The 20214-nt window shown below is 52.1% G+C and overlaps 7 protein-coding genes across 7 annotated transcripts; 2 read left to right on the forward strand and 5 right to left on the reverse strand.

Moving 5' to 3' along the window:
• Positions 1-844: 844 nt before the first annotated feature.
• Positions 845-2179, forward strand: Asppvi_007145 (uncharacterized protein; the record flags this gene model as incomplete). The annotated part of the gene is made up of 3 exons (XM_043303038.1): positions 845-868; positions 936-1171; positions 1228-2179. The coding sequence occupies 3 exons, from the start codon at positions 845-847 to the stop codon at positions 2177-2179; spliced, it is 1212 nt and encodes a 403-aa protein (XP_043158973.1).
• A 146-nt stretch (positions 2180-2325) lies between these two features.
• Positions 2326-6886, reverse strand: Asppvi_007146 (putative RNA helicase/RNAse III; the record flags this gene model as incomplete). The annotated part of the gene is made up of 7 exons (XM_043303039.1): positions 2326-4831; positions 4892-5974; positions 6032-6179; positions 6239-6491; positions 6560-6608; positions 6695-6723; positions 6782-6886. 7 exons carry the CDS (start codon positions 6884-6886, stop codon positions 2326-2328), a joined length of 4173 nt encoding a protein of 1390 aa, XP_043158974.1.
• An 889-nt stretch (positions 6887-7775) lies between these two features.
• On the reverse strand, positions 7776-9083 carry Asppvi_007147 (uncharacterized protein; the record flags this gene model as incomplete). The annotated part of the gene is made up of 4 exons (XM_043303040.1): positions 7776-8291; positions 8344-8615; positions 8756-8771; positions 8814-9083. 4 exons carry the CDS (start codon positions 9081-9083, stop codon positions 7776-7778), a joined length of 1074 nt encoding a protein of 357 aa, XP_043158975.1.
• Positions 9084-10387: 1304 nt separating this feature from the next.
• Asppvi_007148 (uncharacterized protein) lies at positions 10388-12099 on the reverse strand (the record flags this gene model as incomplete). Its single annotated transcript, XM_043303041.1, has 4 exons — positions 10388-11357; positions 11413-11485; positions 11538-11769; positions 11830-12099. 4 exons carry the CDS (start codon positions 12097-12099, stop codon positions 10388-10390), a joined length of 1545 nt encoding a protein of 514 aa, XP_043158976.1.
• Positions 12100-13314: 1215 nt separating this feature from the next.
• On the forward strand, positions 13315-15243 carry Asppvi_007149 (putative UDP-sugar hydrolase; the record flags this gene model as incomplete). Its single annotated transcript, XM_043303042.1, has 6 exons — positions 13315-13353; positions 13405-13594; positions 13646-13832; positions 13895-14325; positions 14370-14684; positions 14744-15243. 6 exons carry the CDS (start codon positions 13315-13317, stop codon positions 15241-15243), a joined length of 1662 nt encoding a protein of 553 aa, XP_043158977.1.
• A 1396-nt stretch (positions 15244-16639) lies between these two features.
• On the reverse strand, positions 16640-19047 carry Asppvi_007150 (anoctamin family protein; the record flags this gene model as incomplete). Its single annotated transcript, XM_043303043.1, has 5 exons — positions 16640-17887; positions 17935-18366; positions 18418-18706; positions 18762-18918; positions 18966-19047. The coding sequence occupies 5 exons, from the start codon at positions 19045-19047 to the stop codon at positions 16640-16642; spliced, it is 2208 nt and encodes a 735-aa protein (XP_043158978.1).
• A 498-nt stretch (positions 19048-19545) lies between these two features.
• Positions 19546-20182, reverse strand: Asppvi_007151 (GNAT family N-acetyltransferase; the record flags this gene model as incomplete). Its single annotated transcript, XM_043303044.1, is given in 2 exon segments — positions 19546-20100; positions 20117-20182. 2 exon segments carry the CDS (start codon positions 20180-20182, stop codon positions 19546-19548), a joined length of 621 nt encoding a protein of 206 aa, XP_043158979.1.
• Between the last annotated feature and the right edge of the window lie 32 nt (positions 20183-20214).

The raw sequence follows: 20214 nt of genomic DNA on the forward strand, positions 1-20214 counted from the left end.
ATTACCTTTGATGGCGCTGAGCAATGTGTCATCTACACTAATTTATGGACAAAAGTCCTGCGCAAGTAGGTGCCTGGTCGTCATCTCTGATGGCCTCCAGGCCTCCAGCGATAAGCTCACACCTCACCGTGGTGCTGGAGTCTAGTAACCAGTACATTACTATAGACTGGCGAAGCCAAGATGAGCTTACTCTTGTATGTCAAAATAATCTCATACCACTGTAGTACTAGGAAGCATTTGTTTGCAGAGTTTAGACGTTTCATGTTGCGCTCGTTTCTTTATATGCTCCGGACCAACGAGATTTCCACCGGGTCCGTTATCAGAGATACTTCAGCTAGTGGAGTGCTCAAAAATCTGAATAGGAACAAAAAGCCATTGGTCTTCATTTGAGATGTCTCTTCAACTTCACGATACAGCGTACCTGTAGTCGCTCGATGCCGAGTATGTGAACCTAACCTTCTGGCTCAAAGTCTTAACCTCAAACCTCAAGACACATTGGCAAACTATGCACCGCGCATAAATACTCTGGCTCAGGAGACAGATCGTAATATCAAATCCAGCTCAAAATGGCAGGCAGTGTTGACAGTTGGGAGGAATGGACAGCAGTTCGACGGGGTGGTCCGTGCTGAAGCTGCTGATCAACTTCCTCTCCGTCGTCATTGCAGCCTGTCAAGCCTCCACTCTAAACACACGCAGACCTTCTTCCTCATCCATCACCCTCTACCTTTGAATTTCCTTGGAATTCGAGGTCTCCTCCCTCTTTCTGCCGCAGAATGACTTTGCGGTAGTATCCTGCGACTTCTATCGATACTGCTCCCTTCTTTCGAGACAGGAACCGCCAGTCATGGTGTCCCTGTGGCCCTGGAAGGTACGTTATCCGTGTCTCCTCCTTGATGCGCAGTGACGGAGCACTGACGACTATTGCACGATTGCAGGGCGAAGACAATTCTCCAGCATCCTTCGAAAAAGCCCTCTCAACCCTTTCCACAAAGATAACACAGACAACGAACCGACTTGACCTTCACCGCCAGCATGCCCGTCGATTCAAGGCTCTCTGGACTCTTTACACCACTTTCGCATACCTCCTTTACTCGATTATCCTAGCTCTCGTCCTCGGCTGGCAGAATTGGGGTGTAACGGAATACGCTGCCATCGTTGGGGGCCCAGTTCTGTACGAAAATCTCCCACGAGAACCTCGAGTCCTTGTATGACGTCTGACTTGAGCAGGATCTACGCTGTCCGAGCCGTAGCTAGCAAGTTCTTCGACTACCGCATCAGCAAGACCCAGCGACACCTCGATGATCTACAGAAACAGCGGGAGGAGACAATCGAGAAGCTCAAGGTCGCAACAAAATACAACTCGACTCAACAGCTGCTGGAAAAGTATGGCGGAGAGTCGCCCAAGCCGTCGCGTCCCAAGGGCGGCGACGAGAAACGTAAGACAGACGCCAAACGCAAGCAGCCTTCTACCCCGCAACAACCCGTTATGAGAACCGGGCTTCCTCCCCCACCGACCGCGAACATTCGAAGACCAACTCCGGCTCAATCGCCAGTGTCTTCTCCCGGCCAGCCTCAGTCTCCGCCACCATACCCGATTCAAGGACAGCCACAACCGGAGAACATCCATCCACCGCCCCCTCCTGCATTCGACGAGCCCGGCTTTGCACCCAACGCGTTTCCAAGCGCCCCGCAGTATGTCGAGCACTCACACTGGTACGACCGGTTGCTAGATGTCCTACTCGGCGAGGACGAGACACAACCAAAGAACCGGATTGCGTTGATCTGCGCCACCTGCCGACTCGTCAACGGGCAAGCCCCGCCGGGCGTCAAGACGCTGGAAGAGCTCGGCCGCTGGCGGTGCGGAAGCTGTGGGGCATGGAACGGGGAAGAGAGCGAGGCGAAGAAGATGCTCGCCGGGATCCGGAATCAGGCCCAATCGGCGGACGGAGCGTGGGAATCGGTCACGAAGCCGGACTCGGATTCGCACTCGGCAGGTGACGCGACGGACGAGGCGGTTCTGGTCGCATCGAGCGAGGATGAGCAAGTTGAAGCACGGAGTTCAGGGGTGGAGTCTCAGGATGAAGCTGATCAGCAGCCACAGGAGCAGGAGACTCCGGGGGCCAGTAGCGGCGGCAAGTCAGGCCGCGGACGGGCAAAGAGGAACAAGAGGAAAGGATGAGCGGGTGACTTGCATTCTTCAGTTATATCTATACCTACGGTCACTATAGCATAGGGTATTCTTTGGGCGTCGCATCATCAAATGGCATTCACTCATTCTGGTTTATACATTTCACAATCTCCGCAGAAATTCCGTCTACTGGGACTTCAGCTCGTGTTCAACGGTGTAGAACCCTCCTGCGCCCTCTGTGTCAGTAATGTAATCGCCTCAACCGCAGCGGTCACCTCCGCCTCTTCAGCCGTCAAGCACCCCGTCACAACAAACACCTCCACCTGCTCAATCCGAACGGAGCACTTGTAGCTCGCACCTCCCTCCTCGTCGAGAACCCGCTGCGCCACAAACTGAATATTACTCTTAGCCAACTGCTGCGCCACGCTCCTCGGATGCGTAACGTCAATCCCATGGTCCAGTATCCGACGCAGATAGGCCATCAGCCCGATCCGCTCGACGAAGACCTCACAGGGCGCAAGGTCGCCCCCAGAATCGACGAAAATGGCGCCGAGGACGCTCTCGACGATATCCGAGAAGAACTTGTCCGCGTTGAGCCGGGAGAGGGCCTGCCAGGGGTACTGCGGGGCATGCAGCAGGGACGAGGCGATCTCGTCTCGGAGGGCGCGGTGGCGGGCGAGTGAGGCGTCGCGGGCGGTGTTGAGGTCTTGACCGCGGTAGCGCATGAAGCGCCAGAGCTCGACGGATTCCTGGGAGGACGTCACGGCGAATGATGTCTTGGATGTCTGCGCGACGTCGAGTTTCTCTTCGGGGATGGCGAATTCCATGCAGAGGAAGGCGAGGAGGTTCGCGTTTACGACGGCGTGCTTGATCTTCGTCATGTCGCCTTGCGGGCGTTGGATGGGGTGGTTGAAGATCGCGGATACGATGACCATGTCGAGGACGGCGTCGCCGAGGAATTCAAGGCGCTGGTAGGACTGAGTTGTTGAGTCGTAGTCGCAGGACGGGTGGGTGAGGGCCTCGACGAGGAGGGACTCGTCTTCGAATGCGTAGCCGATGTGCTGTTTCAGTCGATCGTTCATCGTATGCCGTGCGCTCTCGGGAGCCACACTCCGGGTTGCGGTTCGAGTGTCTACAGCGTGGAGGTTGATCTCGGGCAGGAGACGGCGGATGCATGCCTGTGCGGTTGCGTGGCTGCCGTCCATGTATGCTGCTCCGATCAGCGCCTCTACCACATCCGCCAGCACTTTCGTCGACATCTGGCGCTTGGCTGGCACACGCTCCAGCTTTTCCGAGATCAGCGGAGCGGACCATTTCCGCGGCGTGAACCTCTTGGTGATGATGTAGGCGTCGAGTCCGGTGTCAAGCGCGGCTTTGGCAAGGCGAGGATTCTGCACGATCATGTCCCGGCCCTCGGACAGATACCCTTCGTGCCAGTTCGGGTGCTGAAAGAACAACTGGCAAGAAACAGAGAATTTGAGGATCGAATCACCTAGGAACTCGTATCGCTGGTAATTGGTCAATGCTTGAGCGACAGGCGCAGTGATTGCGGTAATGATGTGATCAGTGCTCGTAAAGCCGACATCTCTCAGTATCGTTTCTCTGAGTCTGGTAGCGATCAGTTCGATCTCCAATCGCTCCACAATAACGGAGATGAATAGGCCGAATATAGCCATGGTGAACGGAAGCCTGTCGATGGTGCACGCATCTGCAGGGATAATGCGGCCCGTGGCTGCAGACTCGGGGATTTCTTCATCGACATCCACCTGCCTATTAGCCAGTGTCTGCCGATGCAGGAGATTGCGTCTCCGCGGAAAGGGATCGCATTCCAACTCGACGACCGAAGATGATGGGTTCTGGTCGGAGACAAGCCATCTCCTGAACAAAACTGGTTCTCCGTAACGCGAATGATCCCGAACCACGCCCATGAGCACTGGGTTGTGGCCACGCGAGTAGACTTCCAAGGCCGGGTCACATCCCTCATATACATTCAGCCAGGCCTTCAGCTCCGTATGATGCAGATCGGGCGCGAACAGTGCCGTAAAATCTCGCTCGGAGCTGCAGGCCCGAGAGCTGGTCGCCTTGAGATAGAGTGCCGTGGTCGCTCTCATGTCTTCGATACTGCTCAAGGGTACGAGCGGAACCCGTTCTGCTGCGTCAAAGGTCACGGTAAACGTGGTCGAATTGTCCCAATACAGAGTCATCGGTGAGAGGGACGGTAAGTGCGTAGGTCCCATCAACCGCATATACAGCTGTTCGCCTCTCCCTTCATTCGGTCTCACCACGATCCGACTTTGATGGATATCGGGCGACGACCATGAGTAGGCCCATTCAATCCATGGATCATATTGTTCTGACGTCTCCAGTATGGAGGGCACAGCTCCCAAGTCAAGCGACTTTAGCTCTGGCTTTTTCGCCAACGGCAGAAGGTGATCGTTGACGAGGCCAAACTCGTACAGAGCTTTATAAGCTTGGAAGGCAGTCTCTTTCATCGCTGCTCTTTCTGTGCACCACCATCTCCTACCCTCAGTTCGGCGGACCTTCGGATGCACGCAACTGGGCAGGATTACCGTTCCCTTTAGAAGCCCATTCTCATTCGTTTCGAACGAGAACACGGGCCGCATGTCCACGTATGGCTGTGAAGGCAATACAGCGCAGAAGTGGTGCAGGTGTGCCATGGCCATGTCAGCGGTAAGAACAGCGCTGTAATAAGATATCATTATTAGGAAGCTTCAAGGAACTTGGGAGTGAAAGGAAGCATACCTCGTAGACTCGACAGTAAGTCGGTCTGTGACCTTCTCATCCAGACTCTCCAATGCAGAGGCGCTTTGCAGCTGTCGCTCATCATCCTGATAGGCCTCTATCATGGCCTGTTCGAGATCTTGCCACTTGGAAACATCAGCAGAAGCATCATCTGTCGGGAACATGATTGCAAAGGTCGACTGCTTCCGCCTTGCCCGCCCACGGCGCTGGACGAAGGACTTCAGGTTGGGCGGCTTGTCATAGCACACGACGACGCTGCAGGCACTGATGTCAATGCCTTCTTCGAGGACGTCCGTGGCTATGATGAGGTTCTTGCGGCCGCTGCGGAAATCATCAAGTGTATCGCGCTGCAGCTGCATGTTCAAGAGATCGCCGAGAATGTCCTTGCTGGCGCTGCCGTTGGACCAGCCGACGTAGGCAGCACATCTGAACCGTTCGCGCGTCGAAGGGTGCACTGAAAGAAGACCAGTCATGGCGCTGACTGTTGCCCTCTGCTTGACAAAGATCAGTCCGGAGAACTCCGGCTCATCCAGTGAGTCCAGGATGTTGAGAAGAGACTCAAGCTTCGGAGAGATGCGAAAGCTATCCGGATCGTTCAATGCAAGTTGGATTTCTGAAGCAGGGATTTTCGAGAGAAAGTCTACTAGGTACGCTTTCTCGGCCTCGTCCCAGTCGCCGCTCAAATACGAGTCGCAGACGCGATCTCTGAGCTGTTTGATGGACGCGCAGACGTAGTACTCGGCAGCCCATTCTCCGAGTTCCTCGAAGATATGGCGACAGCGATCGACGAACCTTTTCAACTGCTCCCGACAATACGTTTTGCCCGTCATGAGCGCTTTTTGCAGAGCTTTGTCGTCAAGGGGACTTTTTCTGAGCCGCTTTATATAGGGGTCGTCCTCGATGTCCAAGGTTTCCCAGGCATGGTAGAGGGCCCTTAAGGTCTGACTTGCGCCCTTGAACCCCGTAGGATCAGTCGGCGTGTACCAAATCTGCTGCAAGTGCGGTCTATGGGTGAACTTCAAAAGCTCTTGTCGGTGCACGCGGGGTGTTCTGCATACCGCATCGAGGTTGGATTCGACTGTTCTGGTTGGAAGTCAGTGAGGTCAATCAGAAACATCGCAAAAGCTTGGCCGCACTGACAAGAGCTCCTGGCGATTTGATCTGACCACCGGACTGGCTGTTAGGCCCATAATGCGGGGGACAGCAACCGGGCCGAATTTCGTTAAAGTCGGATGATAGAAGTCCTGCATGATTTTGTTTGCGGCATGCCTTCGCATGCAGTGGTGCGCTACAGTTTGCCTATCAATGCCATTGTTTCACTGAATGAAGCCCAGATTGTGAACAGACCTTCATCGAAGATGATCAGAGCCAGCTGAGATATTTTCACGAAGCCGTGGCTAAGGGCATCTGCAAGGACTGCGTGCGTCGATACAATGACTCGGTAACCATTCAGAACGGCATCCCAGATCGACTGCTCGGTCCATAATTCGACTTTGTCGAGTCCAGTAAGTGTCCGTGTTCTCACGGCTGGTAAATTGGACGCGATCACTTCATGCTGTTGTATACACAGGGCGACCGTCGGGGCCAGGAACCAGACGAGCTGAAGAAGGGATGATGAACACAATTTCTAGCGGAAAATGCCATCGCTGGGAATCAATGAGAATATACCTTGTCCGGAGGGCAAATGTCCAGCTCTGCCTTGATTCGTAGTACCGCTCTACAGTTGACTGTCAAAATAAGGCCTGGTACCGCACGGGAGGGGGAGCAATGACAGCCCAGCAAGGACCGCACAAGCAGACATACATATGCGTTTTACCACTCCCTGTATCCATCTAAAGGATTGTTATCATTGCCATTCTGAAGCTTTAAGTATACGATGAGGGAACATACTGCCACAATGATATTCTCCTTCATGCTAGCCTCCAGCATCTCAAGCTGATAATTCCGTGGCCGGTATGCAGAAGCATCTTGGCTTGCAGTAGCGGTGGAAGCCATTGTGAAATTGTGACAATCTAAAAGTCCTTATTTCCTTGCCATTTGCAAAGGAAATCACAAACGAATCCGAGCTGATCCCGAAGGCATGGCGGCTCGACGAAATGCTGTTTGATCTAAACGCCGAGTTGAGGGGGAAACTGAGAGAGTGTGGTGGGGTTGATGAGCGGACACCAGACAAAGCAGCTCTGCAGCCTTGTTGCCAATGTTATCACATATCAGTATCATAGACGCAGCGAGTGAGACTTTGTTCACTATCAGACAAGAGCAAGGTCTCATGATTAAGTCCAGAGGGGCCAGTAAAAGACATTCCCGTCATGATTACAATCAATTTAAGGGGGCAGGTGTACATATCTAGATAGCATCCGCAGTCACCAAGACAATAACGCGACATGATAGATGTACCAATGCGGGAAGCCTCCGGGTCCTTCGCAAGAAGAACTGGACAACAAATGAAGCCAATTATCTCAGATCACCGTAATTTCTTGCGCGAAATCCGCCTCTTGACTTCCGAATTGTGTACMTTGTCCGCCCATGCCGGCAAAGGAGAGGTGAGATCCAGTGATAGGAAAAGGACGCAACGTGCAGAAAAAAGCACCGAGACACATGCATTATAGAACCAGTTGGAAAACAAAATCATACAGACAATGTCAACGACCCAACCCCTCCGGTCCCAGTCTAAAGCAAGAACACAGAACTCCGCCTCAAACAGGGTCAGAAATACTATAGATCCACTAGAATCGCGCCATACACCGGAGACAACCAAGGCAAAACGTCGCAGAACTGGCTTTCAGGCAGAGAAACGCGGAGGCCTTTGGCCAGCCATAGAAGAGGACCAATGAAATTGCCGGAGAACAAGAATAATGCTTCATAAGAGAAGATTGAGAACGACCTATGATATGAGCGGGAGCCCATGTGTTTGTTCCTGCTTGGGCAGTTCGGAAGCTTCGGTTTGTCCTTCATCAGGACGGACGCGCCTTGCCTGTGCCTGAAAGTTGTTGCCGAGGTAATTTGCCTCTTCGGTAGGAGGTTTGCGCATTCCAAGCCCGGCAACAGCTATGCGGTTCAAGGAGTTCATATCATCGTTTGATGTGGGGGCTTGAGCGTGAGCAGGCTGGGGTTGCTGGGGTGCAGTCGGAGGAGGGGCACCACTGGAGGTGGTCGTCCCCGAGTTTGGAATAGGAGGCACAGGAATTTCACTCCGCGGTTGACTCAGGTCGATGTTACCAGGCAGCTCCGGAACCTCGCCTTGAGAATCCAATAAGCGAGACTGCAGGTTGATAATGTACTCCCGGAGTTGGTAGTTTTCCGCCTGCAGAGCTTTGATCGCTTCTCCCATGTTCTCGTACGCCTTCACCTTTCCCTCCAACTCCCGGATATGGGCTTCCTTTCGCTGCCGGAATGCCCGCTACGCACAAGTTAGTCAAGATCGTGTTGAGAGTTCTTAGGAGCGCACGTACCTGCGCGGCACGGTTCTGTGCGGCGCGTTTTGAGGTGGATAACGGCCGTTTGCCGTAGGTTTTTGGAGACTCTTGGCTTATATCAGGCTGGCTGGGAGTTTGCGGTGGGCCAGTCAGCATGGTAGCGCCTGAAATGGCAGGATCGATGTTATTCTGATCGCGAGCCGGTGTGTTGGGCTGCATGTGCGGAGGTTGCGGTGCAGCGGGTTGGGGTCGAGCTTGCTGAGAATGCGACAGATGCTGATGAGCAGCTAGAAGCTGATCATGGAGCACTAGAAATATGATGTTAGCTGCCGTAATGCGACGAGCGTTAAAAGGTCTCGGCAGGTCGACTGTACAGCAAGCGCCGGAACACTCGCGGGTGATGAGATGTGCTGTATTCTCAACTGGTACAGCATGAAGAGTCACTTACCCTGATCCGCATGGTCCTACAACGTCAACAGCATTAGTATCAGGTTCCAGCGATGCACAGAAGTGGTTGAAAGCGAGCTGTCGATGCGACCGGCAGAAGACTCGAAAATCCACGACGGATTGATCGCCATCGCGTCATAGAGACCGCGACCGAGGAAATCACGGCGACAACGATGAAGGATATCAAGTCCCACCGGATGACACAGCAGCTGAGAGGATTTGGGATCTGGGGAAATTGGGGAAGACGATCTGATGACAAACCGCGACAAGAAGCTGCTTACCTGAGCAGTCATGCTTGGATGCGGCGCTGGAGCTAATGTAGGCTGCATTGAGGGTATGGAAATGAACAAGACAACAAAGACGCGCCCAACGGCAACACACAGGACGCAATCAATTCGAGCTAGGTGAAGAGAAGAACAAAAGAAGCAGATCTGCCTATACGGCACAGTCACTCGTCACGCAAGATGGGAGTAGATGAGGGAGAATGGGCGAGGAAAGTTGATGAGGTAAGCAGATAGGCGTCGGGGATGATCTCGTAAAGGAAGAGATTACTTAAAAGCCAAAAAGTGAAGGGGGGAGGAGGACGGCATTGGGTGTGGCTGGGCGGTTGGTCACTTGCGGTGGGACGGTGACGCGTATTAGTAAGCTATGCTTTTGTATGAATAATCATGTTACAACTGCATCTACCAAGGTACATCCGCATTACTGGATTGAGGCAGATAGCAGAGTCTTTGGAAACCTATCTTTTGATTCTACTATATACGGACTATTTATCGTAAATCTCTTTCCTTAACAGCTTGACTCATCATCCCGGCCTTCCCCAACCTCGCCAAGTAAGGTAACATGCATGGTAGGTGGGTAGATTGTGGTAAGATTACAGTAGAAATACCGTATTCCATGGATCCGCTGACTCATGACCGTAATTCCGCACCTCTCTTGTTGGGGACAACTGGTACACTCCCTCCGCAGCTGAATTTGGAGTAGAGTGGAAACAGATATTATGTATGCTTTTATTCGCATAACAATAAAGTCTCCGAGATACGACGGAGTAGGGAAAGTCCGTATCCTTTCATACTTTGAATCTCGCGCCATTTCTCCTCGAGCCTGGGGCTCGGAGTTAACCGATTTCGGACTCTCGGCTTGGGCGGAACTCATGTTGCGATCGACATGACCAAGCATCTCATTAGCATTTGCAAGTTCCGCAAAATCATGAAGCCGATCAGCTTCATGGCTTTCATAGAAAGTAGTTTGACTGTAAATACTGCCGAACTTGGATCCCTGTGGCTATAGGGCAGACTTTGAAGGAAGTCATCGATCAGCTGCTACCAAGTTACGTTGTAGGCAAAGCAGGCTGCTGACGTGGTTTGAAACGCTCCTGTACTAACAAGAAATAGTAGGATTCTGACACTGCAGCTGGTGGATAAGTGGACATCTATGATTCTAGGATTGGAATTGGGCTGCACTCTTCGCGCTGGATCATTGACTGGATTGTGAAAGGACGCTCCAGTGTCTAGAAACCCCAAAGCTGATATATATACATAAATATATATATATATGCGATACAAGAACTAAAGCCACTGCGAGGTGACATAAGGGGAGCCGGCAGACGAAGATCATCTCATGATACTGATTATCAACACCCCTTATCATAGAGGTTGCCCATTGCCAGATTCGGTCCGGTCTTATTGCTGAATCCCAGCCGGATGAGCGTCTCCTCACCCGCATCATATTGAGGCCATCCATCATATCGCTCTAGTCCGGACACAGGATCTCGAGCGAACGCAGCCCATGCACCACGCATGTACCGTCCGATGGCGACTTCCTCAGCCGTATTGGCGATGAGGTCTTGTGCAACCGTGTCGAAGAGCACCGGCACCTCGGAAGAGTGATATGCTCCGCTAGGCGCCTTCGTGGAGAGCACCATATTCGGGAATACGCCGAAATAGCGGTATCTCCAAGTCGGATTGCCCTGCTGAATGGAGACATTGGCTCGTGCAGCTGCCGGACAGCTGAAGAGAGCCTGATTCTGCTGGATCCAGGTGTCGTCAGGCAACGGGTCGTCCACATAGACGCGGAACAGGCCATTTTCAAAGTCGGTGGTCCCAATGAGCATGGGAAGGGCAGCCGCTGGGCGATCCGTGTAGTTGCTGAAGACGAGGACGTCGTCGGCGGCCGGGCTGTAGGGCAAGTTGACGGTCGTGGCCATGGTATTGACGAGGTGACGAGCTATGTCGGCAGCAGGCTTGGTCATCATGCAATCGTAGATTTGTTGATCATGTGTGCTTCGGTTACCGCAGCCGAGTGCCTCTGAAGCGTTGAGCCAGAACATACGGGCCTGCTCAGCGGTGCGGCCTCCGATGCGAGCTATATTACCGGACTGCACAATCAGGGCATGGACGATAGGGTCGTCCTTCCAAGCGTATGAATAGTGGTCAACAGAGGTACCGCCGGCGGACTCTCCGAAAAGAGTGATTCGAGACGGGTCACCGCCAAAGGCAGCGATATTGTCCCTCACCCACTCGACTGCTAAGCGTTGATCCAAGAGACCTAGGTTGAAGCTGCTTGGTGAATTTCCGGGGAATCCGAAGAAGCTGATGCGATAGCTATAACGAATAATTAGCATATGGCTGCAAAAGAAGCGTGGAAGAGATGTCTGACTTGATAGAGACAAGGACAATGTCCTCCTGGTCGGCAAAGAACTGACCATTGTACATCGGGATTGCCGAGCTTCCTGAACCTGGTGAGCAATCGACGCTATGATTGTCTTAGGGCGATACACGCACCGGAGACGAAGGTCCCTCCATGTATCCAGACCATCACTGCCTTCTTCTTCTCGCCAGTCTGCGGCTTCGTCCAGACATTCAGGGTAAGACAATCTTCACTGAAAGTCAGGTTGGGATCCATTATCTCTGCCAAGTACTTTTGGCCGACCCTGGTGACGCCGTATTGCTCAATGAGCTTGTCTGGCAGTCGGTCATCGTACATCGTCTGATTCGAAGAAATGCATGCGGGACCCTGTCATAGTCAGCTCCTGTGGTTTCTGGCGCTTTCAGAGGAGAAAAGGGCGCTCCCTACGAAGGTCTTGCCACTAATCGTGGTGTTCCCCCGATACCTGACAGGAGGCTGGAATCGCAGGTTGCCTACTGGCGGCAAAGCGTACGGAATAGCGAGATACTCCGACACATTGCTAGCATGAGGAGCGGCATGTCCTTGGACCGGTCCGCTGGAGGTCTTAACCGTTTGTCCTATGGTCCACCGTGCTTGTGGGCTGACGGCATCGCAAGGCACAGAAAAAATTAGTCCGGCTAAGACGCCGAAGACGACTGGAAGAGAAGACTTGTACATGATGAGGCATGCTCAGAACTTTTAAGAAGACGTGCTGTGGAACATCTCACAAGTCTACCTTCGGCCGCTCAAATGCGTTTTATATACCTGTTCAGACAGGCAGTACTACAAGACTCGATTAGCATGATATCAAAGTCGTGGGCAATATAATCCGATCCAGCCAGAAGATCGTCTTCACGATCGTATTCGCAACCGTGCCGCGATGAACGAACACGAGAGTCAGGCACCGCCATTTGCCGATTGGCTGCTGATAAAGTCTGCCCTAGTTTTCGGAAGATTAAGACGGAACCGGTAGCGGTCAGGATTGTCCTCATGAAGAGTGACATAATTCATCGTTGTGTTGCTTTCCCGTGTGCTTCCACCGATCCTCGAACATGGGGGCGAGGAGAGCAACAGTTCTCCCCCGAAAGGACCGAACAGGAATCCAGTGCAGGCAACAACGAAACGGAATTATGTTATGAAGAGGCCTACTAAGACACTGCAAGATTGCATCATCCCTTCCGGCAAATCTAGAACAATATCCAGCCAAACGATCATTTCCGACCCACACAAAGCGATGAACGAACACGAACAGCAGAGCTCAGCCTCCTGCCGATTAGAATAGCTGCTGGGAGCTTCTATGAACTAATGAGGTAGCTCAGTTTGCAAGCAGTGCAATGCATAGAAGACAGACACACAATAGTAGTAACTGTGGCACAGTCGTGAACTGGAGAAGGTCGGTGTGGAGTCATCCTTCCTTAAATATTCTTCCAAGTTTTAGATAGTCGATAGACACAAGAGCAATGCTTAGCTGGCGTGCTTAAAACTCGTATCAATTGTTATGAAAGTGCACTGAAGCCGCGCGGCCCCCGCCAGTGTTAGCATGCTTGGCCTGCATAGACATGATGAATTTTGTTGTCGCGATCATGAGAACTTGCGGGCCGTCAGAGTTATCCAACACGCGGCCCTCGATGGTGGAGACAGCTCTCTTCTGAGCCCTTGCGCAGTCAGCAATCATGAGAACGCAACAGACTCAGAGATATCAAAAATATAGGTATCATGTTCAGCAAGATCACGAAGGTGATTGGTCGTCTGTCGTTTTCAGCATCGGCGTCCGAAATGAGTCTAGTGCTGGCATATCAGACTGACTCTTATAGTCTTGTTATCTTTTTGTCCTCTCTGGTAGATTCTTATCATTGTGTCTCTCCGTAGGCTAAAGAGACTAAAAATCGCAGGATGGGAAACGAGATATGCATTCTGCATTTCAACGATGTCGTACGTCTCCATGCACTCCTCCATTCGTGGAATTTGACTAAAAACTAGTAGTACCACGTCAACGACGTCGATCTCATATCTCGCTTCGCAGGCTTGATCAGATCGTTCGAACCCAGGCCACTGCTAATCTTCAGCGGCGATGTCTTCTCGCCTTCCTTGGAGGCCTCCCTCCTGAAAGGAGAACACATGATCCCATTCTTGAACTACCTCAATGTTGATGTAGCCTGTTACGGGAACCATGGTCTGGGATGTCCATGCCGTGAGCGTCCACAAGCAGGCTGACATGTCCCAGACTTCGATTTTGGGGAAACGAGACTCGTAGAACTGTCACGCAAAGTGTACTTTCCCTGGGTCCTGTCCAACGCAACTAGAGTGACTGAGGACGGCGAAGTTTCGAGCGAGCCTCTTGCCTGTGGTGAGCGGTATGTCATCAGGACAGTGCAAGGGTACAAGCTCGGATTTATTGGCTTGGCTGGGACGTATGCATGGAGCTCTGCACAGTGTTTCTCTACTTGGATTACTGATTGAGCTACCTGCCCAGAGATTGGCCGTCAAACTGCCAGAACTTACCCTCGTCGCACATATTGGACCCCGCCATGGTGGCTCAAGAGCTTGCCAGACACCTGCGTCTCAACGAGGGTTGTGATTTTGTGATCGCTATCTCTCACTCGCGACTCGCCGAGGATATCGGGACAGCAAATGCTGCTGCACATGGAGTCGCCAAAGTTGATCTGATCCTCGGGGGTCACGATCACGAGGTCCTCCATCGCTTCCATGGGGACACAGAAGAGGACTCGGAGATAATCCAGCAGGGCACGAGAAACGAGGAGATATTGTCCAATGGCGTAGTTGACCAGGTAGCCGGAGACATTCGCATCGTCAAAAGCGGGACAAACTGGCGAGGCTTATCCGTTGTCCGTTTAATCGCAAAGAGACTTTCAGACGGAAGAGCCACAATAGAAACCGTCAAACGTAAGTACCACAGCCGGCAACTCCGTCAATCTAACAAGCTCCAGTCAAGCAATACGTCGACATCACGCAGAGCTCAGAATGCAGCTCACTCTCAGTCTGCCCTCGTATATGCAAAATGGCCGCGGAGATCCAGCAGCGTGCTGGCAGCGTAGTCCAGAAGCCACTCGTGCACACGACAACACCGCTCGACGGCCGCTGCAGTGTGATTCGCAGCTCAGAGACGAACCTAGGCAATATGCTCGCAGACGCCTATCGTGCCTACTACGGCGCCGACATTGCACTCGTTAACAGCGGTTCAATCAGATGTGACCGGGTCATCGAGCCAGTATCATCACCGCTCCGTGTCAAGGACATCATCGGTTAGTCCCGATATTGTCATCATCTGATAAGTCTCTCATGAAGTGATCTAACTCTCTAGAAATCTGCCCCTTCGAGAACCCACTGGTCGTCAAACGAGTCAGTGGACACGCCCTCCACGGAGCACTCGAAAACTCCGTCTCTGACCTCCACGTTGACGGACGATTCATGCAATGTTCAGGCCTGCACATCGTCGCAGACTGGCAGCAACAAGAAGGCCGCAGGATCCTGCAACTGTCTCTCATGCAATCACCCTCCATGCCAGCGAAGCAGATTGTCCCATCGCAGATATACACCGTCGTGACGTCGTCGTTTATTGCGGCAGGGTTTGACGGATATACCTGTTTTCAGAGCGCAGAGACACTTGTCGACAAGGAGACGGCTCTGACGGATACCGGGTTACTCTTGCAAATCTTTGGGTATGATAAGGAGGGTTTGAATGATGGCGATACCACCGGCATAGATAGAGCTCGGAGGGCTATCGTCTGTGGGATGCATGGGCTGGACAATTTGCCAATTGTGAGTCCAGTCGTTGAGGGGAGGATTAGATTCGTCACTTAGCTCAGAGACAGCAGTTGACTCTTGTTCATGATTCACGTACAGAAACAGAAAGGTAGACCCAAGATGAACAGCTATTGCTGTTTCTGTGTTGCTCAGACCAATGTCTTCTGATGTCTCTCTCTATCAGCATATTTCCTTTTCGGGCTAGGTATATAGCCTCAGGTATACGTAGAGAGCTATAGAAACCAACAATATATGCCGTTACTTCCGTCTCAATCATCTGAGACAGCTTCAAGAGACAGAGTTGCATACATTATAGAATTTCCATCCGCACAGATTGCCACTTGATAGATCTCCTGTAGGAGGTCAAGATTATGTATGCCTCAGTTATGTCCTACACCTGGTCATAAGGTCAGGCAAGAGTAGAAAAGAAAAGATGTTCCCTGGATCGAACTTGAGTCCAGAGGACAAAAAAAAGTTTGTTAGGAACAGTTTTTGTTTAAGCAGTCATTGTTCCCCTAGCCCAAAGAGCTCAAAAGCTGGTAGAATCGAGCACAAGCAAATTATAGCCTCAACTGCCGAGGGCTACACGTATCTTGTAGGACGGCATACAGCTGACTTTGTAGAAACCTCTAGACAGCCACTGTGTAATGTGTTGGTTTGCTCCCGAACTCATACCAAAGTATCAAAAACAACCAACTGCTCCTCATCTCCAGATACTAAGGTCGTTCTACTTAGGACCACTCCTTCTACATCTGTCCAGTTGCAGTCCTGTGGATCTATACCAAGGTATCTCCCTTAAGTATAGCTCTAGTATAGTACAGTCTAAGATCTTAGTATACTCCTCTTAGCCTAGGTTTATCTATTAATACTGTCTTAAACCCTCTCCTGCATCTCTTCTCTTCATCTCCTCTTATACTATCTGCCCGGCATGGCTCACCAGTGGCCACTGCTACCTCTGTTTCATCATGCATAGCTGATATCACGTCATCAATGGTCTTCTGTTTCTCTACGTCCATTAAGACCTTAACCCTCTACTGCAGATCCCCACCAACGTCCATTCTGCCGCGCCAATTGTGCGAAAACCTCGGAAACAATGTGGGTGCCCAAGGAGCTTCACGAATTCCAGACTAAAGCATTGTGATTCCTGTCGCAACAGTCGCCGTGAGACTCAGTCTGCTGCCATCCCCCGGTGTAGAGGTGCTCTGCCTGCCATACTGAGCTACAACAATATGAACTTCTCAACAAATGCTTCGACTGTTGATTTGAAACCAGTGAAGCTATTCAAGATGCCTAATTTACAATGTATATTATAGATGTATCGACAGTCTATTTACCTATTTACTGAGTGCTGTGCACTCCAACGCGCCTTAACCCCGGCCAACAATGAACGCAGAGTGTAAATCCTGCCCAGATGCTGGCTGATCACTTGTGAAAGTAGACTCTCGCACCCAGACTACTGCTGCTTCTTGGTTTCGTGGCTCTTGGCCTTTGTGATGAGGCTCAAACCAATCTCGGCAGACTCCTTCCAACCTCTCTGTCTCATCCAGAAGCGCTCGGTTGGATCAGTCCCCTGCTTGGACCAGTTCCGAGCCTCCTCTTCCAAGGACTCGCGAGTGATCTCAGAAGGCGGGACGGAAGATACGACACCCTTGACATCGTCGGCATCGTCGTCGCTCTCCGTACTGAGCACAGAGTCGAGGTATCTCTTCCGCATCATGAAGCGCTCTGCGCGTTCACGTCGTGTGTTCGGAGGCTCCAGCTTAGCCAGCGCACTCCGCACGGCGTAGCGCGCGATCAGGTAGAGATGCTCCGAGAAGAAGATAGTCAGCAACAACGCCCAGCACCGAATTGCCGTTGGCTCGCCGTTAGGGCCCTCATGGCCGTTACTGAACATATAGACAAGGGCTGCGCTGGTGATGCTTCCCACCCAGGACAGGAATCCTAGGCTGTCCAGCCATGGTCCAATGGTATCCGCACGCTGAGGCCAGGGCCTCTTGCACTCGACGCAGATCTTGAAGAAATCAGAGCGCAGCTCGACCCAGTTGTTGATTAAAAAGGAGACGGGAACAAGTGGCCACACGGGTGAGAACAGAGCCAGATATCCGAACTGGATACACATCTCCCGCAGATCGTCGGTGACATCATAGTCCTCCAGATCAGCTTCATTGCGAACGCGAGTGAGGAATTTGGCCTCATCTTCGTCGTCGCCGAGGGAGACGATCTTTTTCTCCCCCGCACCGTTCCCTGCCTCTGCCTTTGCATGTTGTTTCTTGGTATATTCCTTATATTGGCGGAATACACGCTGCCTGATAAATGGAACGATGGTTTCAAGCGCGAAACCGACAATCTGGGCAGTAACGGTGAAGTAGATGACCTGCTTCCGCAGCCGATCCGGATCAATGGTGAATTCAGTTCGTGCCTGGGTTGCTTGCTCTTTGGACACGAACGGCCGAACAGTAAGATGGAATACATCGAGATGAGGCACGATCCGGCTGGCGAATGGTACATAGACGAAAGCCGTCAAGACGATAGGGAGGTATGAGGTGATGAAGTTGACAACAAAGATCTTTTGAGTCAATGCCACCTTGTAGGCATCCTGAGTCTCGTAGTTCTCATAGTCATTCAATTTGGTCGCAACAGTCAGCAGGACCGCACTCATTGTCGGTACAAGCGCAGATACCAAGATGGTAGGAATGAACACCTGAATCCTTAGCTATAAGGCTGAGAAATGTTTGAGGTGGTACTTACCAGGTACTGCTTGAGTGGACCGTTGTAGACCTCGGAAATGAAAATCTCAATCGCAAAGCATGTAGCAATAATGACACCTAGGGCGACGGCTGCAAGCAATGCGAATGGAACTTGGAGGAGCTGCCGATACATCCGCTTTGTAGCTGGGAAAACTCCTCGAACCTCGCCGGTGCTTTCATCTCGAACTTCCTTTTCGGGCTTGAACTCTGCTCTCTTTTCCTGAACCGCAGAAACGCCCTTGGTCTGCCACCGACAACTGAGGTCCTCCTCCTGACGCTTCCAATACTCAATAAAGACGATGCACCAGAGACAATTGACCACGGTGTAGACGACAGAGAACGAGCCCAACAACAGCCAACACGCGAAGCCGAATGCGGCGGGGAACATCAAGAACCGAAAATACGACTGCAAGAAGGCAAAGTAAAAGCCAACCTGTAGCCGCCCGTTAGCTTAAAGGCATCTATGAACCAACGACAAGCTTACTTGTTCTCCAAACGTATTGCGAATCCGATCCAGGTCCTCAGTGGAGAGAAACGTCTTCTTGCTCCACTCCATCATGCACTGCTTGTTTGTCTCCTTGTCGTGCAGCGGAAAGATCGCATCGACATTCTTCCACTCTCCATGTCGGGGGGTGATGCCCGCACCACCCTCTGCTTTTGGAACCGTAATCAAGTGGTAGATAACACGAAGCCGCTCAGCTTCCGACTGCGGCTCCGCAGAGCTCGCCGGTTCGGGTTCGGCAGTCCGGACCCCATACAGCCAATCTCGAACACTTTGAAACCACAAAAGGTCAGCATACAACCTCTAGAAAGCATGATGCTACGTACCGAGACTTGTAGACCGCGCGTTTCAGCTGCTTCTTGCTAGCGGCCCGCACAAAGACGAAAAGGGACTTCTCGTCCCCCTGCCGAACTTCCGTCTGCAATCCTACCTCGGAGAGCTCAAGAAGGAGGGCCTCAAATCTCTTGACTGCTGGAGGAGCATCTAAAACAATCAGACCGCGGCCCACTTGCTGCCTAAGGGCGACCTACCGATATCCCCGTAATTGAAGCGGATGACGTAGTCCACATGGTGATTCTCCTGAACAGGCTTGGGAGTCGGATTGAAAGCCATGGCATAGAATCTTAGACAATTTTACGATAGCATGAGGGACAGTGAGGTTAAGTCTAGAATCTGCACGAATATTTTGGCTTGACGCAAAAGGGGAGTGAGCTGGAATTGTCGTCACCGCAAACTGCGCCCTGAACAGGTTGACTGGCAATGACGACATCCCCGACGCTGCTGGCCTAGGGTTAGGCCCTAACTCCCCCCTGAAAGGGGACATGGCGTTCAACACTCGATCGATCTCAGGACCTCTCTACAGCGGGAGAGATATACGAAATATCTCCACAGATTGTTCTTGGCTGTCATCAAGTGAACCGATGATGGAAGCGGAATAACGAAGACGCAAGATGTTGAATGATATACCACTGGCTCAAACGCAAGAATCCAAGGGTATCACGCTCGACTATCTAGGAAGGTACAATATACGAAGCACACAAGCTTTGGCAGGATAAACCTGCTATCAAGCTTTGCAAGTCGAATGGAGACATACCACAAGCCTCGACGCTCCTACAGTCCCTCCGCCAACTTATTCAGCGCCGGCCCCTCAACCATCATCTTCATCCACTCCTCCATAGCCTGAGCTCCAACCTGCTTATAAAACTTGATGCTCGGCTCATTCCACTTGAGGACACTCCACTCCAGACGGCGACCCTTCACCTCCAGTACCTTGGCAGCCAGGTACTTCAAAAGCTTGAATCCGTATCCGTGGCCTCGGGCGCTGGGCTGCACGTAGAGATCCTCGAGGTAGATCCCGGGAGCCGAACGCCATGTCGAGTAGTTGTAGAAGAACAGGGCCATGCCAACAGGTACCGGAGATGGGTTCTCTGCTGTGGCGGGAGGGATAACGAGGGCTGTGTAGACGGAGCCTCGCTTGGGGGTGTCATTGGGGAATGAGAGTGTGGCTAGGAGGGATTCTTCGGTGGCTTCGACCTCATGGAGGGCCTTTTCGTAGTCGGCTAGCTCCCGGATGAATTGGAGGATGTAAGGGACATCTGTGACCACGAACACGGTCAGTAAGGGGCCGTGGTACAGGCGTATAGCGTTCTCGCAACGATGGCCGACCTATGCGGAGAAACACTGAAGGGAATGCGGGGTGAAACTTGCCCTCGGGAGTTGCCAGTCTGATGGTAGCTTCCGCAGACATTGCGATAACAAGGGTTTCTAAATGAAGGTATC

This window comes from Aspergillus pseudoviridinutans (genome assembly GCF_018340605.1).
Source record: "Aspergillus pseudoviridinutans IFM 55266 DNA, scaffold_5, whole genome shotgun sequence".
NCBI lineage: Eukaryota > Fungi > Ascomycota > Eurotiomycetes > Eurotiales > Aspergillaceae > Aspergillus > Aspergillus pseudoviridinutans.